The sequence below is a fragment of the Octopus sinensis genome, linkage group LG15 (assembly GCF_006345805.1).
Source record: "Octopus sinensis linkage group LG15, ASM634580v1, whole genome shotgun sequence".
Classification (NCBI taxonomy): domain Eukaryota; kingdom Metazoa; phylum Mollusca; class Cephalopoda; order Octopoda; family Octopodidae; genus Octopus; species Octopus sinensis.
The window spans coordinates 6,517,337-6,538,293 of record NC_043011.1 but is presented as its reverse complement, the minus strand read 5'-3'; the positions used below and the strand labels follow the sequence as shown (position 1 = coordinate 6,538,293).

General features: G+C 40.8%; 1 protein-coding gene across 1 annotated transcript in view; it reads left to right on the top strand.

Moving 5' to 3' along the window:
• The window catches only part of LOC115219911 (adhesion G protein-coupled receptor A3), a 211,611-nt gene extending 194,517 nt beyond the window's left edge, over positions 1-17,094 (top strand). Inside the window, exons 12-17 of the mRNA XM_029790221.2 lie at positions 688-795; positions 1,382-1,485; positions 3,430-3,548; positions 6,133-6,318; positions 8,782-8,961; positions 14,150-17,094. Coding sequence (XP_029646081.1) covers positions 688-795; positions 1,382-1,485; positions 3,430-3,548; positions 6,133-6,318; positions 8,782-8,961; positions 14,150-16,847 — 3,395 coding nt within the window. The 3' untranslated portion in view covers positions 16,848-17,094. The remainder of the gene's footprint in view (positions 1-687; positions 796-1,381; positions 1,486-3,429; positions 3,549-6,132; positions 6,319-8,781; positions 8,962-14,149) is intronic.
• Positions 17,095-20,957: the final 3,863 nt, after the last annotated feature.

Genomic DNA, 20,957 nt, shown 5'->3' with positions numbered 1-20,957 from the left:
TCTTTTCTAAAATGGTATGGTATGATTTAAGCGAGTTTGACTGCTATTTCTAGCTTAGAGACTCCTTCGTTGTTTCATATCTGGTAATCGTTTTTAGAAAGGCCGGACACCAAGCTGTAGAACCATTCACACCAACTGATGTGTATAAAATCTTGTTGACAACGAAACTGAAAAAATCTGTAAGCTAGAGTTGTTTCCCTTGGTAAAATAACCAGGTAGATGAGTTATCTCCCCTGCTTTATACTTTTTTCCACCTCCCCCCTCCCCCAGTTTTTCTACTTTCAATTAATTAATAATTTTTGGTTTCACATTTCCTTTAAATTAATTATTAATTGTTAATGCTTTATTTTTCCAATAATTGTTTCTTTTTTTCTTTAACTGCATGAATGTAACGTTTATTTCTGTCGTTGCATAATTAAACTTGGCCGTTTTGTTTCTTATCGTTGTGTCTACTCTGAAAGTTGGCCAGAATTATCTCCCTTACATATATTTGAATTACCTCCCTTCACCACTCGTAAAATGAAACCAATGCATTTTAACGAATTAATTTTCAGATAAAAACGTATCTTAAAAAGCATCTTTTGCGTCTTTTTCATGGCCAAGTCTTTATTGTTTGTAACTCCTTTTGCTTTCTGATCTTTCACAACTGAACTGATGATATGTACTCTATATTTCATTCCATTTCAGGTTATTCTATAACAAACTTGTCTGATCCTGTGATTCTGGTGTTTCACACGTCTCCCTCGGTGGATCGGGAGAAATTACAAGCTGTTTATTGGGACTTCTATAGTAATAGTAAGTTCTTACATACCTATCTCTGGTTGGGTGGATAAAAGTTTTTGATAAGAAAGCAAAAAAGACAAGTGCACAGTGTAAGAACACACGTGTCAATGGTAGTTTGATAAAGTTTGATATAAGGCGGCGAGCTGGCAGAATCGTTAGCACGCCAGGCGAAATGCTTCACAGTATTTCGTCTGCCGTTACGTTCTGAGTTCAAATTCCGCCGAGGTCGACTTTGCCTTTCATCCTTTCGGGGTTGATAAGTTAAGTACCAGTTACGCACTGGGGTCGATGTGATCGACTTAATTCGTTTGTCTGTCCTTGTTTGTCCCCTCTGTGTTCAGCCCCTTGTGGGTAGTAAAGAAATAGGTAGTTTGATAAAATACCATTCCAGTAGAATTACCTGCAAATATGACGCAACTTTTGACGTGGAATCACTTATATGCAACAGCATCAGAAATGGAATGGTTCTGGAACGAACAATAAACATGTACTAAATATATTTTTGCTCTTCTTATTTGTGTGTGTGTGTGTGTGTGATCTGTTGTTGCTCAGTAACCAAGACAATGATATCTGATGAATTCTCTGTTTCTTTTGCCAGATGGTTTGGGTGAATGGCGTACAGACGGTTGCAGCATTGTCGGTCATCAGAGGAACCACACCATCGTCCATTGTTATCATCTCACCAATTTTGCTCTGCTACAAGTGAGTCTCTTCAGCCTTTTTACCTTTCAACATTTCTCTCGTGTCCATCTCTTCATCTGACTCTCTCAGTCACAACACTCACACACTGTGTTCCATGTGGTTAAGATGTCTGCATTGCAGCTCCATGCTTTTAGCATTACCCTAGGTTATCCGAAACCATCATGGATTAACAGATGTATGGTAGACATGTCGGAAGGACTGTTATACCCGCCACCCCACCCCTGTGGCCTTTGCATACCCAAAGTAGTGTCCATTCTGTTGCAACTCTAATTGCCAGACCTCTTCTTCTCTGAAAACTTCCTCCTTTCAGTCTTGGAGGCTCTGGAAAGGAATCATGGCCACTGCCCATCGTTCTCTGACACACTAACTAGAAAATAAAGTTTTATCATCACCGTCATCATTTAACATGACGATGACAACTAAACGTTATTTTCTTGTTGATGTGTCAGAGAATGATTGGTAGTTATGTATTGGGTCATCCCATAAATAACAGGGTTCTTTTTCAATTGCATGAACTAAAAGTCAGACGAGGACAGGAGAAAATACCTGCATCAACTTACTATAAAAGCAGGTAGTAATTTTACCTTGTACTTATTCTTAGTGCAAGTTTTGAAGAGTGCAGTTCGATTTTGATAGTTATTTTTTTTGCAAAGCTATAATGGAAGTGGCAAAGTATGATATTCAGCATATTTTGCTTTATGAGTTCAATAAGGGCAACAACACAACGGAGAGTGCAAGGAATATTAATGCAGTATACAGGGATCGGACAATAAGTATAAGCCAGTGTCAACAGCGGACCCAGAAACTACAACCTAGAAGACGAGCCTTTTCCTGGAAGATCTGTAGAGCTCAACGAGGACATTCCGCAAACCCTGGTGGAACAAAATCCCATTGTAATTGTTGAGGAACTAGCAGAGAAGCTTAGATTTGGTCATTCAACCATCCATCGACATCTGCATGCCATCAGAAAATGTCAGCAAATTGGGTCGATGGGTTCCTTACAAACTTTCCAAGTCTAATTGCATGCAGAGAGTGAATGTCTACTCTTCTTTGTTGTCACATTTCACAAATGAACTTTTTTTGGATCAAACAGTGACTGGTGACAAGAAATGGGTTCTCTATAAAAACGTCAAGTGCCAAAGACAGTGAGTAGGGAAAGAAGAAACACCGGCACTCCAGGCTAAAGGTCTTCATCCACGTAAAGTGTTGTTGTCTGTTTGGTGGGATATGAAAGGTTTAGTCCACTTTGAACTTTTAGATCCAAACCAAACGATAAAAAAAAAGGAGATCTATTGTGAGCGGCTTGAGTGGCTTAAGTCAGCGCTAGAAGGTTAATGACCATCTTTGGTTTCAAGATAAAAGGTGTTCTTCCATCAGGATAATGTTTGACCACATGCAGCAAGGATGACATTCCAAAGGCTGGAGCAGTTTAAATGGGAAACGATGCCTCACCCATCATGTTCGCCAGACATTGCCCCATCTGATTATAATTTATTCTGCAGTCAAAATCATTTGAATGGAAAAAATATGAACTCTGTAGACAAGGCCAGAACAGTACTGGAGGAGTATTTTTCATCACGGACAAGAGAATTTTGGAAGAGGGGCCTTACAAGTCTACCAGATAGATGGAAGAGCATTGTAGAAAATGAAGGAGAGTATATTTTAGATTAAAAAAGAACTTTGTTTATCTTAATTTTGAAAATAAAAGAAGTATAAAAAACTGCATTTGTGAGATGACCCAATATATCAGTGTGTGTGTGTGTGTGTGTACGCGGTGTTCCTTTACTCAAAACTTTCTCATTCTTTTATTCTTGTATTTCTCTATCCACCTATTCCTACATTCTATCATTCCTTAACTATACCGATCCCCAATTTTGTTATTCCTGTATCACTGTTATATCTACCCCCAACCCACACATCTTCCTCTTCTTGTTCTCTCTACAGAACCTGACTCCGGCACTGAGGACTGGCTTTGTGATGATGGAACCTGTCATATATTTCGGCAGCTGTGTCTGTGTCCTCTGCACAATGGCTGTCATACTCACATACACAACTTGTTTCAGGTGAGACCAACATACGTTGATAGCGAGGAGCTTTGGGCCGATCTAAACTGTGGCCAGTTGAAAGAGCTTCGGCTTTTGGGGCCAAAAAGTCATTTTTATCCTGGAATACACTGTTTTATTTATTTTTATTTAAAGCCCATCTGGTCAATTAATCGTAAATTTTAGAAACATTTTGTTTCAATTTCTTTATTTCCATATCATTATCACCGTCATTTTTTAACATCTGCTTTCCATGGGTTGGACAGTTTGACTGAAGACTGTTAAGCCAGGAGGCTGCACCAGGCTCCAATCTGATCTGGCAAGGTTTCTACAACTGGATGCTCTTCCTAACACCAACCACTCCACGATTGTAGTGGGTGCTTTTTACGTGCCACCAGCACAGGGGCCAGTCAGGCAGGCCTGGCATCGACCACAATCAAACGGTGCTTTTTACATGCCACCTGCTAATTAATTCTTTGTTTAAAGTCATAACAGCTGTGTTTAACCCCTCTGGGCATTCCAATCATTCTGTGAAATGTAAGGATTGTTTATTCATATTGTTTGGGGTTAATTATTAATTATCTGCTCTCTTCAAGGATTTGATGATGCAATTGTTTATTGTTTAGTTTGACGTTGTAGGGGAGATGTAGGGCTGGGACTGGCCAGTTGGAGCATAGAACAGGGAGAATATTTGAGCCAAGTATGACAAATACCAGAAAAGACAAAGGAATTTCAACCCCCAAATTTTGTTTAATGTAAGCTATGGTGTTGGGAGAGGCAGGAGGGATATTTCAAACCTCTTTTTTTATTTTTTAACATTTTGTTAGAATTTTTCATTAATATATTTTATAAAAATGAGTTTAGCAACTTGTAAGTTACTCGGTGACCCTACCAATGCTGGTGCCACTTAAAAAGCATCCAGTCCACACTGTGAAGTGATTGGCATTTGGAAGGGCATCCAACTGCAAAAACCATGCCAGAACTGATCTTGCCTGTGCTGGTGCCATGTAAAAACCCCTCAGTCCATTCTGCTGAGTGGTTGGTGTTAGAAAGGGCATCCATGTCAAAAGAGTCACAGAAGTCTGGGGTGCAGGCTCCTCTCTGGCCGGCTCCTGTCAAACCTGTGCCTGCATGGAAGGCAGACGTTAAACAATGCTGATGATGGTATATAAATACAAGCTTGTCAGGTAATGGCAGATTCCCCCACTCCCTCGTCATATGCCTTACACCTACCTTCTATCCAACATATAATGAGCCGGCGAGAAACTCTATATGTTCAATTGATCTGCAAGAAATAGCAGTCAAACTTCCTTCAAATTACACGCCAATGTCAAAAATAAGGAAGGACATCATGAAGAGTGTAATCCCTGATACAGGATGGTCATGGTGGAGCATGTTTGACCATAGACCTCATCAAACAGAGCCAAGCAGTTGCTAATAATAACAATGATTATAATTCTTTCTGCAGTAGGCAGGGGAGGGGCCAGTCAATTACGTGAACCCCAGTATTTAGCTGGTACTTATTTCATCAACTCCAAAAGAATGGAATGTAGAGTCAATCTCAGTGGAACTCAGAACTTAAGGACATTTTGTCCAGCTTGCTAACGACTCTGCCAGCTCACCGCCTTAACAATAATATTAACCCTTTTGTTACCAACCCGGCCAAAACCGGCTCTGGCTCTGTTGTACAAATGTCTTGTTTTCATAAGTTTTGCATCAAAATATACCACCAAACCTTAGTCGCAATTTATATTCCTAATACTAGCTTAATGATAACTAAGTTATTTTACTAAATTCTTTGTTATATTTAAAATAATTGAAAGAAACACAGAGCATCTCAAAATAAATACGGTAACGAAAGGGTTAATAGTTTCTTTATTTTAAGCACATTCACAATGGTCAGTGAAAGCAGCCATCTAATGTGGACGCTCATACCTGGACACTGGTCTCCATTTGTATATGTGTGCATGTATTTATATATATGCTTCTTTATTGCCCACAAGGGGCTAAACACAGAGGAGACAAACAAGGACAGACAAACGGATTAAGTTGATTACATCGACCTCAGTGCGTAACTGGTACTTAATTTATCGACCCCGAAAGGATGAAAGGCAAAGTCGACCTCGACAGAATTTGAACTCATGACGCAATGACAGACGCAATACCGCTAAGCATTTCGCCCGGCGTGCTAACGTTTCTGCCAGCTCACCGCCTTTATGTATATATAATGTATTTATGCATACTTGACCTTCACTTTTTGGCCCCTTAGTAATCCTTGTCTGGCCATCAATGTTGCTTATTTTGTAAACGAAGTTCTACCTGGAAACATGTCTGTTTATGCTTAATAAATAACTTTTTATTGCATTGTCTGAGTATTTTTAGAAATAAAAGGAGTAAATACTGATGAACCATTAAAGAACACTGAAACTGATTAATTTATTTCTCATCCCAGGCTTCCAGAAATACATACAGAAATAATTGCATGTCTTATTTATTTATTTATTTCATAAGATGTTGTTCAAAAGTTTATCCCTTCGAATATATAGATATCCTGCTTTGTTTGTAACGAAGTGACTCAACAGTTGTCTTTTTTTGTCTTGTCCAGGTTCATCCGAGTCCCTAAGAAGATGAAACATTCTGTAATCAACATCAGCATCAGTATATTACTTCTGGTCATTGGTTTTACAATGGGTATCAACCGGGTGGACAACAGGAGGGCCTGTCAAATCGTTGGCATTTGTATTCACTACTGCTCTCTTTGCTGTATCTTCTGGGTGACCATCACCTCCAAGTAAGAGACAACTTTTCTGGGGTTTTTTTTGTTTTATTTTCAGTTTGACTGTTGCTTGTTTATTATTGTTCTCACATCAATGTCACCTCCACAAGGCATCAACACCACCACATCACACTCACATGGTTACTTTTGCAGGATTCAATTTGTTGTCAGTATCAATGGCTGTTAACACACGGCCGGCCATTGCTTCATAGCCGCATGATATAATATATCAGTGCCCCTGGAGGAGAAACATAGGGGCTAAAATCTGCAACAGATACAAGATCAGTTCTAGCCAGCATTAAGCTTTTATCATTTATACTGAGTACAACTATTTAGATATTTGACCTTTGCTGTATTGGTCTTAATAACTCCCGTGTGTGTGTGTGTCAGCTGTGCAAAGATTTTTGACAATATTGTGTAACTTGGAGAAAGTTCATTAGAAACATATCACTCTGGAGAATGGTTCAAGCTTTGTACGAGTGTTTTTCTTGGAACTTTAAGAACAATTCAGAGGGTTCACCAGAATTTGTCTACAGGAATATCTGGCTGCAATCCCTTGGGATTTCATTCAGGAATCAGTTAAAGATTTATAGTGTAAGTTCCAGTGTTCAAACATGGAAGAATGGTCAAGAATTCCAAAGATATGGAGGTGAACATGGCAAACAGTAGGTTTCTAGGCAGAAGCAAACAACACAACAGCCATCGTCTACCTTGGCATCAAGGGAGTAAATAAATAATTCAGTGCATGGCATTCAGCAGATACAGAAAGAGTGCAAAGTTTTGATGGTTTCCTGATGGATTTGTACAACTTTTTGTTCATTGCTTACCATTGGGAAAGGCATGAACCTCTTCAATTCTTTTGTAATTCAATAATATTGTGCAGGAAGCAACATTATTAATCTCTCTCTATATAAAGCTGAAGTTGTCTGTGTATGGCAGGTTTGGTAGCCTTCAACTAACACTATCTCCTCCGAGACCCTGCAGCACAAGTTGACCAAAATTGAGAGTATGATAGAAGAAGGCTTGCTCTTCCTTCCGTAGAAGGACCATGTTAATACCAAAAATTATTTACATCAAAAAGGTTCTTTTTTTCTATGAAAAACTCCATTTTTACGATTTTTTTACTGCTGTGTCGCCATTTTTCAGTGTATTTCAACCAGAAAAATGTTCACTTAAAGAGAATAACAAGCTACATAATGCAAATTTTTACTTTTCAAAAATTCCAATTCTAAAGGGTCGAAACAAACCCAAGCAACGCTGGGCGATACTGCTAGTAAAAGATAGAATTCCAAGTTGTCAGAATGTCTTAGTAAATAAAAGTGGTTTGGTTACCATCATAAACACAACTATTTTACAACAACAAATACTCCGGGATTAACGTGTGTATAATCTTGGAATTGTGTAGGCTTGGAAAATGGATGTAAAATACGAGAATGTGTGTGTGTTGCCTGTATTTATATATATGCTTATGTACAGGGTGTATGGTTAATCTTCATCACTTTGCAAGGAGCATGGGTTGCTTTCCCAGTTTCTCTGCCATATATATATATATATATACCGGAGTAAACACATAAATGTGAAACAAGGTGGAAAAAAGAGTACTCAAATACCAGTGGTAGAGTAATATGCTTTATTTAAAAGCAGTAGAAAATTCAACAAAACCTGTTACTCTGAGTTTCACATTCCTGTTCGTCGGACAGTTTTTGCTAGAATAGAACCGATATGTCAATTCTATCCAGACTAGTATAAACGCTACACCTTTAAAAATGGACTTGTTTGATTGGTCCTACTTCCTCGAATTTAATAATTTTATATATATATATATTATTATTTTTTTTTTTTTTGAGCTCATTTTTGTTTATCGCTCAAAAATTGACCGTTATTTGTAAAGGACCAATCAAACAAGTCCATTTTTAAAGGTGTAGCATTTATACTAGTCTGGATAGAATTGACATATCGGTTCTATTCTAGCAAAAACTGTCCGACGAACGGGAACGTGAAACTCAGAGTAACAGGTTTTGTTGAAGTTTCTGCTGCTTTAAATAAAGCATATATATATATATTATATATATATATATATATTCCTCACTGGACAGGATGCTGGTCTGTTGCAGGATGACTCCTTTTTACCAGCTGAGTGACCTGGAGCCACCAGAATGAAGAGCTTTGCCCAAGGACACAATATACCACTACCACCACCACCACGGGGATTGAAACCGCAATCTTACGACCATGAGTTCAACGCTCTCACCATTAAGCCATACGCCTCCACATCCAGGGTTTCTAATGGGACCCTTTAAACACAAGTAACTAAGACTGGGACCAATGCATTTTCTCAGGAAAAGGTTTTAATGTGTAACCAAGACAAGTCTTGTTATTATGAGACACACTGTTCATTGATGTGTGTGTGTGTGTAGATGATGATGATGATGTCATCAGTGCTTGTTGTGTCATTCAATTTTCTGTTTCTCTCCACAGCAACATGCTCAAGAAGTTTGCCAAGGCCGAGCGACCGCCCCCACCTCCACCGGAACCCCTCATCATGCCGTTGCCACCCAAACCAATGCTGCGATTCTACCTTTTAGGATGGGGAGTTCCACTGATCATTTGTGGCATCACTGCTGCCGTTAACATGGACCATTATGCTGGGATGGATTAGTAAGTGTTGGATTATCTTTTAACCTTTAACGAGCAATCGCACACATTCACACTCTCCCCACCCCCATTCCTTCATGCAATCAGTACCCAAACGACTCAACTTAACCTCGTCAAGTATCGTCATCAAAACAGCCCCTACACTCTCCCTAAGACTCCCTATTTCCCTTGCACCCATTCTCCAACCATTTCCCTTTTTTATTACAAAAGTTACTTCCCTGCGAGTATCGGATCAATTTAAAATCATTCCAGGAATCTTCCACTCGGACCAAACTAAGACGGTTTGATCAGAGACAAGTTACGGGCACGTAAACACACCAACATCTGTTGTCAGGCGGTGGGGAGGGGGGACAAACAGATACATACATACATACATACACACACACACACACACATATATATATATATATATATCAAATGGGGTGATTATAATATGGATAATACCATACCAAATTCTGGTGCCTTTAACTTAAGTACCATATTCATCTGAATCTAAATTTTTGATGAACTTATATATATATATATATATATATATATATATATATATATGATGGACTTCTTTCAGTTTCTGTCAACCAAATCCACTCACAAGGCTTTGGTTGGCCCGAGGCTATAGAAGACACTTGCCCAAGGTGCCACACAGTAGGACTGAACCCGGAACCATGTGGTTGATAAGCAAGCTACTTATCACACAGCCACTCCTGCACCTATTTTGTGTACAAAAAATATATATTTATACCTTGACGCAGGTATTATCCGAAGCATGCAAGACACTGCTCCGGGGTTTTTTTTTACCTAGTGAGGCCACACAAACACACAAGTGCCAACGAGCTTGTGTCTATGTTCACCATTACAATAACATAGTGTCATACATTTACGTCTACCAGTTTACGAAAACGAACTATGTGAAGCTATTTATCATAATATGATATGCACGAGTTATTCTGCTCAAGTTCAGAAAATAGCTTGCGTGTGGTACAACTCAAAACACGGTATTATGCAATGGGACACAACACAATCTGGACAACGATATCTGTTTTCACGCCTACAATGGTGTGAGGTGCATACAACACATTTCCATGCCAGATTCTGGTTTTTTCCCGTTGGCGGTACGAAGCGCGGGAAATGTCCTCGTCGGTTCAGAAGCCAATTTGGAGTAGGTCGGGCGTGAGGATGTCCATGCATTCGGTGGTTGGGCAGCTAAGAAGCTTCGATAATTTCATTTATCAAGGCCTCGCGAAATGCAAGTCCAGTTGCTTCGCCACCCAGCATTCGCCAGATCAGATGTGTGTTCACGAGTGCCATATCCACAATGTACAAAAATATTTTTTTGTACCATTTTCCGAATCTTCGTGCAGATTTGTGCATGGTAGCCAGCTGATCGGATCTATCCACCCCACTCATTGCTCTGTTGTAGTCCTGTACATCGGGTTTTATGATGGGGTCCCCTGCACGATTCCGTTTGCCAGTTTCAGACATTGCAGCAGAGTGCATTGTACTCAGCATGGTCACATACTTTCTGTCTCACCAGACCATTGCCAGGAGACCACTGTTCGTCGAACGGTATGCAAATTATCTTTTCTCAAGTTTTGGCTTTCGAAGATCAAGGGGCATGTTCCTCAAGAAAGCGTGGACCATCCCACAGTCGTTTGTTCTCCTGGCCTGCAGCTGCTGAAACAAGTCGGGACTAGAAAACCAGTTATCCATATAAATGTTATGCCCTTTGTCTAACAGTTCGACATTCAATGGCATGATGACATTAGTTGATGCTAGAACGTCCGCGACCCTGTCATCGCCAGTATATAGTTTATAGTTCCAGGTATAGCCACGTGTGACACCGGATGAGTGACAAACATAATATACTTTCACTCCAAAGCACACACGTATTTCTAGGGTTGTACCGTCTGAATCGCAACCGCCCCTTGAATTCCCAGAGACTTTCTGTGGAAATATCTTGCATAGGTATATGGACAGTTTCAAAATTGTCTGCAACTGCATCAACAATTGGCCGAAGTTTGTGCAGCCTGTCATCAGTGTTGACGCGCGAGTTGAAGTGTAGGTTTTTCAGTAGCACGAAAAAATGATTGCGCGGCATCGTGTCGGTGAAAAACAGTGTCGCCGTTTGACGGTTCCTACACCAATACGGACCAAGGGTGGGTTTTCTTACGATGCCCATGAGATAAGCAGCGTAAGAAACACTTTGAATTCATCGCCTTTCGTCGGGAACCAGTTGGTGCTATGCTCGGATTCACGTTGAGGATGAGTAGCAGCGTAGTCGTTCGTTTCGTCTGCCATATCCTCGAAAAGTTCCTCCGTGAGAAACTCGTGGAATATTTCCAAGGACGAACTGTGATTATTCAGGTTCACTTTTATCCCGGAGTTGCCTGAGAATCCGTATCATCGCCAAAAATTGTCTATTCTCCACCACACCACATTCAGCTGGCCAGGGCCATCGACTCTTGCCCTTCTGTTGTTTCGCAGCAATTGCAAAGTACCTGGATCAGAGTTCGGCAAAATCTCGCAGCCAGAATCACCATCGGATGAGTCAAAAATCATCAGAAAAGTCTGAGCCTGAATCATCAGTACCTCTCGATTCAGCAGCAGCAGCTGACAATGGAGCTGAGGATGTGGGTGTGGTCTGACACGAAGGAGTATCACTTGCTGAAGGAGTATCACCGGCCTCCGCAGCAACACCAGAACTACAAGGTCGCGGCTAAGTTTCACGTGTAGGTGACGGTCGAGCAGATGTTTGACACGACGATGAGCAAGTTGACGTAGGTGTCGGTCGTGCCGATGTTTGACGCAACGACGAGTTGGTTGCCACAGGTGTTGTCGGGTGCGATGACGAGCGTAAATTCACTGATGGAGGACCAAAGCGCAAACGCAGAACTTGTTGTAATTGATTTGAAGACATTTTGAATTATGATGCGTTTTCACTGGGGACCGTTACTTTTATACCTCCTGTACCAATGCATATGTATGTAAAGTATCCGCATGTCATTGGTCTACTGTTAGTCTCATGACTTGAACGTAACCTAAAATAGCTAAGATAATGCTCGGGACAGCGAGCGCACACACCTCAAGAGATAAAGTAAACGATAGCGAACGTAAACATACGTCAGCCGCTAAAAAGTCCATGATAGATGTAGGGTAGCTCTACATCGTATATTTACATTAACCACGGGTAGGCAAGCAAAAGTGTGATCACATATTTATGTCAACCATTGTCAAGGGGTTAAACATGAAATAATAGTTTAATTAGATATTAAATGACGAGACTTACTCCAGCTGTAGCCAAACGTTTTATTCCCTAAACAGATTTCAATTGAAAAGTCCTTAGTCAAATGTTTATGGATGGGAAGGGGGAACAGTTTAAGTGTACAACCATATATGTTAGTTAATTTTTGGCTCAAAAAGCAAAAAGCAAGGCCATATAGGGGGACATGGAGTTATGTACAGGGTGGTGCTCATGTAAAGAGTTCAGGCCACTTGTGGTCAAGGGAGACTTTGAACCGAGCGGTCGTCGGCATCTTCACCATCTTGTCCGGCAGCTTATTCCACGGATCCGCAACCCGGACGGAGAAAGCCCCTCTCCTTCGATTGAGATGAAATCGTCGCAGATAGAGCTTTTCGGAATGACCCCGCAGCCGACGCTCTGAAGCAGGAATGAAGAACAGCTCTTTCGAGAGGTTACACTTTCCGCTTATGATGTTGTGAGCAAGAATGAGATCACCATGGCAGCGGCGTTTTTCTAGAGAATAAAGGTCGAGCGTCTTCAGCCTTTCTTCATAACTTACATTATGCAAAGGTAATAGGTTCTTGAGAAGACTCACCCATGTTAGCAAAACAGATTTCTAGAAATGCTGTGTGCTCCACCCATATGTAACAATAAAACTTTTCACACACACCCTACCCTAACAAAACAAACTACATCTCTTCTCTGCCTCGCATCTCCTCTTTCATGCTCATCTCTCACTCCACAACCCTGTCCTCACTGCCCTGCTCACTTTATCATCCCCTCTATATACCCCACCCCTTTCTCTATACCTATGTTTTTACCAGTCACTGCATTCTCCACCCAGCTACTTACGGTATTGCTTCTTTGACAACACCCTGCCCTCTATAGTATGACCTCTGTACCTTGAGATTATGCTCTGGCACTCGCCTCCATCTATCTATCTCTTTCTTCCTTTACTCAACCATCCCATTTATATTCTGATCCCCATTCCTGTGAGTATGCCTCAGCACTTCACCACCATCTCTCTCCTGCACTCTTCCACTCTCTCTCCTGCACTCTTACTCTCTTCCACTCTCTCTCCTGCACTCTTACTCTCTTCCACTCTCTCTCTCTCTTGCTCTTCCCTCTGGCTGGGTAACAGTGTATCTTCTTTACAGCAAGACACATGTTTCTGTCTCACTCTGACCATTCATCATTTGGCACAAGATTCTAATAAATCCTACAACTAATGTGTGTGTGTGTGTTTAGATATAGCAGAAGCATGACTGTTTGGTAAGAACTTTTTCTCAACCACATGATTTTAGGTTCAATTCCACTGCATGGTACCCTGGGCAAGTGTCTCTACTATAGTCCCAGGCTCAGTACATAATTGTTTAACCCCCAAAATCATACAAAGCAGGCATAAAGGTGTTTCGTTTTTTATTATATGTGTGCGCGTATATTGTTGAGTGTGAACATATATCATTGCTATTATATTAAACTGTCGTATGTCCAAATTTGGCCAAATGCGTTTTTTTTTTGTTTTTTTTTTTCAATATTTATTTTTGCTTGTAATAACCGGTTCTTTTGGTTAAACTATGCTATCTCCAGCTGCCAAGATATAAAAAATTGTTAAAGTGTTGTACAACGGCTTTGCTATGGAATGGTGAAACTATTTTTTTCATTTTCTGAAAAAGCATTTTGGACTTACAACACTTTTGCATAATAGCAATGGTATGTGTGTTACCTTTCAATGAGCCTGAAATCCTTGGTGCCATCATAATATACAGCATGCTTTGGGCATTTTTAGACTTGGCTTTGACCATCTCTCTCTCTAAGTCTGCCAATTTGGCACAGTAAACACGAGAAGAATCAATTCCAGTATTTTTTATTTATTCTTCCTGAAAAAAGGCAAAGTAAATTTGACCTGAAAAAGATTTCTAGAATAATGAAATGATTTCGTTTTCGTTGCAGTTGTTATCTTTCCTGGGATCCTGGTCTTGGAGCATTCTATGGGCCAGTGGCATTGCTGGTTGGAATCAACCTTGTCTACTTTCTGCGAATCTCTTGTGTTATTCGAGGATCGTCGACCAATCCAAGCTACTCTGAAGAAACAGAGGAGCTGCACGTCAATGAAATTGAGCTCTCTCCTAACCAGGAGCATCTTCACCCACATCACCATCATCATCATCATCATCACCACAACAACAATACAAACCAACCTCACCAAGCTCCGCCCAGTATACCATTGCATGTCAACAACCACCATCGTGGCGGTAGTAGTGTTAGTGGTAGCAGAAACCAGCCAGACAATCGCTCCATCCATTCAGATGACAGTAATATTTCCAGCATCTCTAGTATATTAGATGAGGAACGACGCCCCATCACCCAGCTCAGAGCTTTAGTAACCTTCCTCTTCTTATTTATCGTTGCATGGGTGTGTGCTGCTTTCGCTGTGGCCCAGCCATTTCGTGCCATCGTCCCAAAACAAGAAATAATCTTCAGTTATCTCTATGGATTATCCAGTATTATTCTAGGTGGATTTTTGGTCGGTTTCTTTTGTCTTTTACGAGATGATTCCCGAGACTGTTGGAGGCGATTCTTCTGCTGCGAGAAAGACGAAGTGGAAATCGCTCGCATCACACCACCGAATGTCAATCACATGACTCACATCAATGGGCATGTGCGCTCGGGTAGCAGCGTCGATGGAGAGTCCCTGACTGGCAAAATGTACAACAATGAGCGTAGCAACAAAGTAAAAGTTGTCGACCGCCCAATCAAACAGATCAATCTTGTGCCAATCCAACCTGCCACGTTCACCGATGGGTCAGTCAGCAGTGCACATGAGGCACCTTACCCCAATTTTTACAACCCTCGGCAGAATGGTGTTGCTAAGAAATTCTGGGAGAAGAACCGACACAATCATCTCAAGTTAATAAACAAAGAAATCAACAAAGACATCAGTGACTTCAATTCGGTCAATTTTGATGACTCGACCAAACGTTACAGCCACTGCACCAGTTCTGATGCCAATACTCACTGGAGTATTGAAATTCAGATCCAAGCCAATGCAGACGATGTGAAGAATGGTGGTGTCGGCCTCCAAAAACAGCCAGTCCCTGGCAAAATCCCAAACCAGTTACCCCTCAACATCCATGAACCATTATTCCCCTCTTTGCCATTAGATAGAAACCAAATACCTCCAGTGGGAGGCCCCACATCCCCAGAAACAATAACAGCAAGCCCATCTTGTAGCTTTATATCCCCATCTGGCTCTCAAACGCTACCTCACTGTCATTCTCCTGGGGCATCGTCCCTCACTTCCTATCAACATTCAAGTGCATTCACTCCTGTTCAACCGAAGCGCTGCAACACATTACCAAAAATTGGCAAGGCAGTCGAGGCTGCTGATCAACCGAATGAGTATATGGTGAGGGACGGTTCCGTTCCGAGGTTACGGGATTTTGATGGCCAGAGTGAGGTGAGTGCAGACAGAAGTGCTAATGTGGAATGCCCTGAAAATCATGTCCTACAAGGATACTTGCCACCCGAATCTGTTCATAATTCTGCCTTTCAAAATAGCAACAAGGACCCGGTAAAGCCAGCGCCACTGGCCCAGGGCCTTCTTCCATCAACACTAACCAATCCTCCAGATTTGGTGAAAGAGAATCATCTCACATCATCAAACAATGAGTGTTCGTTGCCATTAGATAAAAATAACCAAAATGCGCCTTTTGGACCTCCACGACAGAATTTCTATCTACCTCCACCCCACCTAGAAAATAATGCTGCAAAGTCTGCGGACTTTGTGTGCAGCAGCAGCAGCAGTAGCAGCAGCAGCAGCAACAAAACTGGTGAGGATGGCTATTTGAGTAGCGGAAGTGGTGGCCTTGTCAACCAGCTACCACAGCATCAGCAACAACAGCAGCAGCAGCAGCAGCATCATCATCATCACCATCATCATCACCACCATCATCACAATCAACAAGGCCAGCCATCAAAAACTGACCCCACACAACTGCCACCGTACACCAACCCCCAGCAACGTACCCCCCACCCCCCCAATTTCGAAAGCAATCATATCGGCTGCAAATGCGATTCCGATGAGAACAACTGCAGCAGCAGCAACAACAACAACAACAAACAGTTGAATGACAATCAGTTTGTGTTCCACGAGTCGGACAGTCAGATCCAGTGTTCAAAACACTCTGCAAAAAATCACGACTCGGATCACCATTCCGATCCCACCCATCAGCGCCGGCACCGAAATACTCACAGACATTCACGTCTCTCCAAGCAACACTCACTCGGCTGGGACGAACAGTTCAAAAATCGTCCTCCGAAAGTTCCATACGCTTATGTGAACCATTCATATCAGGAAAAAGTCATTCAGAAACTGCTGAAAAAATGTGAGGAAGAGGGGGGGATGCAAGAGGAGAGCCACGACATGAAGAGCAACCTGTACTGGTTCCCTCGATCTTTCAGTTCTTACGAACATCGCAGAACACGGGGCCGGCGTGTTGCAAAATTGGCAGAGGACGACGATGAGGAGGAGGAAGAGGAGGAGGACGATTCTGGATCAAGTTCGGATTCTGAAAGTATAGGAAATGTTTGGTTACCTCAGAGACAGGATAGTTTAACAAGTAAATTCAAAAAAGAGACAAGTGTATAACAAAACAAAAAAAAAATGATCAAAAATAATAATAATAAAATGGGGCATTAAAATATATAAAACATATATCTAAATATATATATATATAAACAAAAATTGAATAAAATACATTGTAAAAAAAAAATGTATTTCGGCCCAAAACCAATAAAATAAAATAAACAATTAAAAAAAAAAAGAAAATAGACTGAAGTTGAGTGACCCCTAACCCTGCTCCCTCTAAAAGAAAAAAAAATGAAAACCCTAAAGAGTCATGGCTATTATTTTTTTGATTGTTTGTGAAACATTTCATCAATTTTGAACTTTTATCACTTCCAGTTACAAGAAGGGGATGGTCAAGGGGTCAGAGCAACAAAATGGGTCAGTTTTGTTGGTTGTTTTTACCTTTTTTTTTTAATTCCAGACGTGAAATTATACATACATACCTATATATATATAATATGCATATCATTATATATATATATATATATATATATATATACTATACTATAATATATATATGATATGATATCACATTTTTTTTTCTACATCAAGGTGTTCTTGTAATAAACATGAAAAAAAAATTTATCCAAATCATTTTCAAATCCATAATCGTGTGTATATGTGTGTGTATATATATATATACATACACACACACACATATATATACATATGTTATTTAAACTTTCACAAGGAAAAGTTTGATAGTAACTTTCAAGTTTCAACTCGCTTTCCTTTGTCAGACAGTCTGGTAGGTAAGCGACTCAAAACTTCAAAGTCACTATCAATTTTTTTTTTCCTTGTAAAAGTCTAATAAACATATACTCTAACAAAAACTATTGTATAATTCTTCAGTTTAATGTTAAATTGTTTTTATATACACAGCTTGACACATGAACAATCATTTATATATTCATATATGTGCAGACACAATATATACAAAGGTGTATAGACATATATTTTGTAAAATAATACCGGTAACTCTGTTGTGTCTGGAGAGAGTCATTCTCTTCTTTTTGTGCCTTATAATTTAACACACTCACCAGTAAAATTTCCAATTTTTTCTCAAATTTTTTTTCCTAAAATTTTTGTTGCATCTTGCAACATTTTCAGTAGTTTTGAGTCAAAACTATTGCAAAGGTTGCAAGACGCAATGAAAATTTTAGAAAAATAAAAAAGGAATAAGTGGAAATTTTACTGGTGAGTGTGTTAAATCATAAGGCATCAAAAGAGAATGACTCTCTCCAGAAACAAGAGTATATGCTTCAACACACAAATCCAAAAACGAAAAACTGGTAACATTTTTCCAGCTTTGCAATAATTAACAAAATAACAGTTGTTATGGGTGTTTCCTCCCTCAGTCGACAAGCTTTTTGGCCCGGAATTACTTGTTAGTCACTTTAATCACCCTCGCTGCTCTTCAGACTGAACCACACACATCAATGTCACAGTGCCACTGGCAAAGGTCTTTTAGCATAATCATTGCTTACCTCAAACTGGGGAATTGTGGAAGACCATCGCATGGACTCTACTTGAAGTTTAAATAGTCCGGCTTCTTGTCACACTCGATTCCACTGAAGGTACAAGTGTCCCTGGCATAGCTGACTACTTGTGTACACATCATCATCGTTTAGCATCCGCTTCCCATGCTAGCATGGGTTGGACGATTTGACTGAGGTCTGGCGAACCAGACTCCAATCTGATCTGGCTGAGTTTCTACAGCTGGATGCCCTTCCTAACGCCAACCACTCCGAGAGTGTAGTGGGTGCTTTTACATGCCACCGACACGAGGGCCAGTTAGGTGGTACTGGCAACGGCCAACGGCCATGCTCAAATGGTGCTTTTTATGTGCCGCCTGCAATGACCCCGCTCGAATGTTTTTTTTTTTTTGTTCAAAGGAAAAAAAAGAAAAAAATCGTCAGAGCAAAGAGAGCATATTATCTGTTTTTTTCTAAATCTGACAAGTCTATTCCAGAGGAGAGAAAGGTCAGAGGTCACAATGCAGGGATGGTAGTAATAGTTCTGCAGTGTCCAGTTTTTGTTTACTTAGGAAGCAGAACAAAGGTGAGGAAATTTTCAAATAAAGGTAATTAGGGTGAGAAATATTTACTCCTTGCATTACTTTTAAAAAAAAAAAAACATTTTAAGCATTTTGATAATGATAATTCTTACTAATTGTGGTACAAGGCTAGCAATTTTGAGTGGGGTAGGGGCTCGTCCATTACATCATCTCCAGTGCTCAGTACATCTTTTTTTGAGTCCAAAATGATGAAAGGCAATGGCAACCTTGGCAGAATTTGAACTCAAAACTTAAATCTAGAAGTGTCGTTAAACATTTTCTCTAGCATGCTAATCATCATTATCATCATTCAACGTCCACTTTCCATGCTGGCATGGCTTGGACGGTTTGACTGAGGACTGGCAAGCCAGAGGGATGTGCCAGGCTCCAATCTGATCTGGTAAGCTTTCTACAGCTGGATTCCCTTCCTAACGCCAACCACTCCGCGAATGTAGTGGGTGCTTTTTACATGCCACCAGCACAGGAGCACATAATGATCCTTTGATTAGTTAGGGACATGCTTGTGACCCAAAAGGGGGATATAAAAAAAAACCAACATGTTCAGACAAAAAGTGAGAAAATGTGTTTAAATTCATTGCTGACATCATTAACAACAACACTAAGAATTTCACATCTTTGTATATTTTTCACTTTCTCCCCCCCCCCTTTTTTTGTCTTCTTATTCTTGGACGATATACTCTTTTTTACTCTTTTACTTGTTTTAGTCATTTGACTGCGGCCATGCTGGAGCACCGCCTTTAGTCGAGCAACTCGACCCCAGGACTTATTCTTTTTGTAAGCCCAGTACTTATTCTATCGGTCTCTTTTTGCCGAACCGCTAAGTGACGGGGACGTAAACACACCAGCATCAGTTGTCAAGCAAGGCTAGGGGAACAAACACAGACACATATATATATATATATATATACATATATACGACAGGCTTCTTTCAGTTTCCGTCTACCAAATCCACTCACAAGGCATTGGTCGGCCCGGGGCTATAGCAGAAGACACTTGCCCAAGATGCCACGCAGTGAGACTGAACCCAGAACCATGTGGTTGGTTAGCAAGCTACTTACCACACAGCCACTCCTGTTAATTAAACTTATATTCAGATGTGTAGGTAGGTATGTGTGTAAGTATATTCAGCTCTAAATCATTATCATCATCGTTTAACGTCCGCTTTCCTTGCTGGCATGGGTTGGACAGTTTGACTGAGGACTGGCGAGCCAGAAGGCCACACCAGGCTCCAATCTTGATCTGGCAAAGTTTCTACAGCTGGATGCCCTTCCTAATGCCAACCACTCCAAGTGTGTAAGTGAGTGCTTTTATGTGCCACCGGCATGAGGGCCAGTCAGGCAGTTCTGGCAACAACCAAAGGTGTTTTTTACGTACCACCTGCACATGAGCCAGTCCGGCAGAATGGCAATGACCACACTCGAATATTATTTTTTCACATGCCACTGGTACATGTACCAGTCAGGTGATGCTGGCAACGATCTCGCTCGAATGGTGCTTTTTACGTACCACCAGTACGGGAGCCAATCCATGGCCCTGGCAACAATCACGCTTGGAAGGTGCTTTGCATTTATATTTTAAAGTTAATATCACACACTTAAGAATGCGTGAAGTTTTGTATGTCAAGGAGGAAGCTGCTCTGTGGTCATTTGGAAAGCCAGGTCTGCAAATTCTTGAAAAATCTGCACAAATGGTTTGTTCTACCTCGATCAACTGTTTGTGTTGCACATTGAGTTGCACTCTCTCTCTCTCTCTCTCTCCATTGGATTGATGTTGTCCGAACAGATGCACAGTGTATCACGCCTCAGGTGTCCAAGTGATTGCAGAGCAATGTGAGATGAGGTGTCTTGCTCAAAGACACATGCTACCTGGTCTAGGAATTGAACACACAATCTCATGATCATGAATGCAACACCATAACCATGTGGCCATGCATGCTGCCGCTGATACTATTAAGGCAACAAGACATCCACTGACGTTACCATAGCAACAAGAAACATCCACTAATGCTAACCATGACAAGGTATTTCTCTGGATGATGAGACCAAACCATCTTT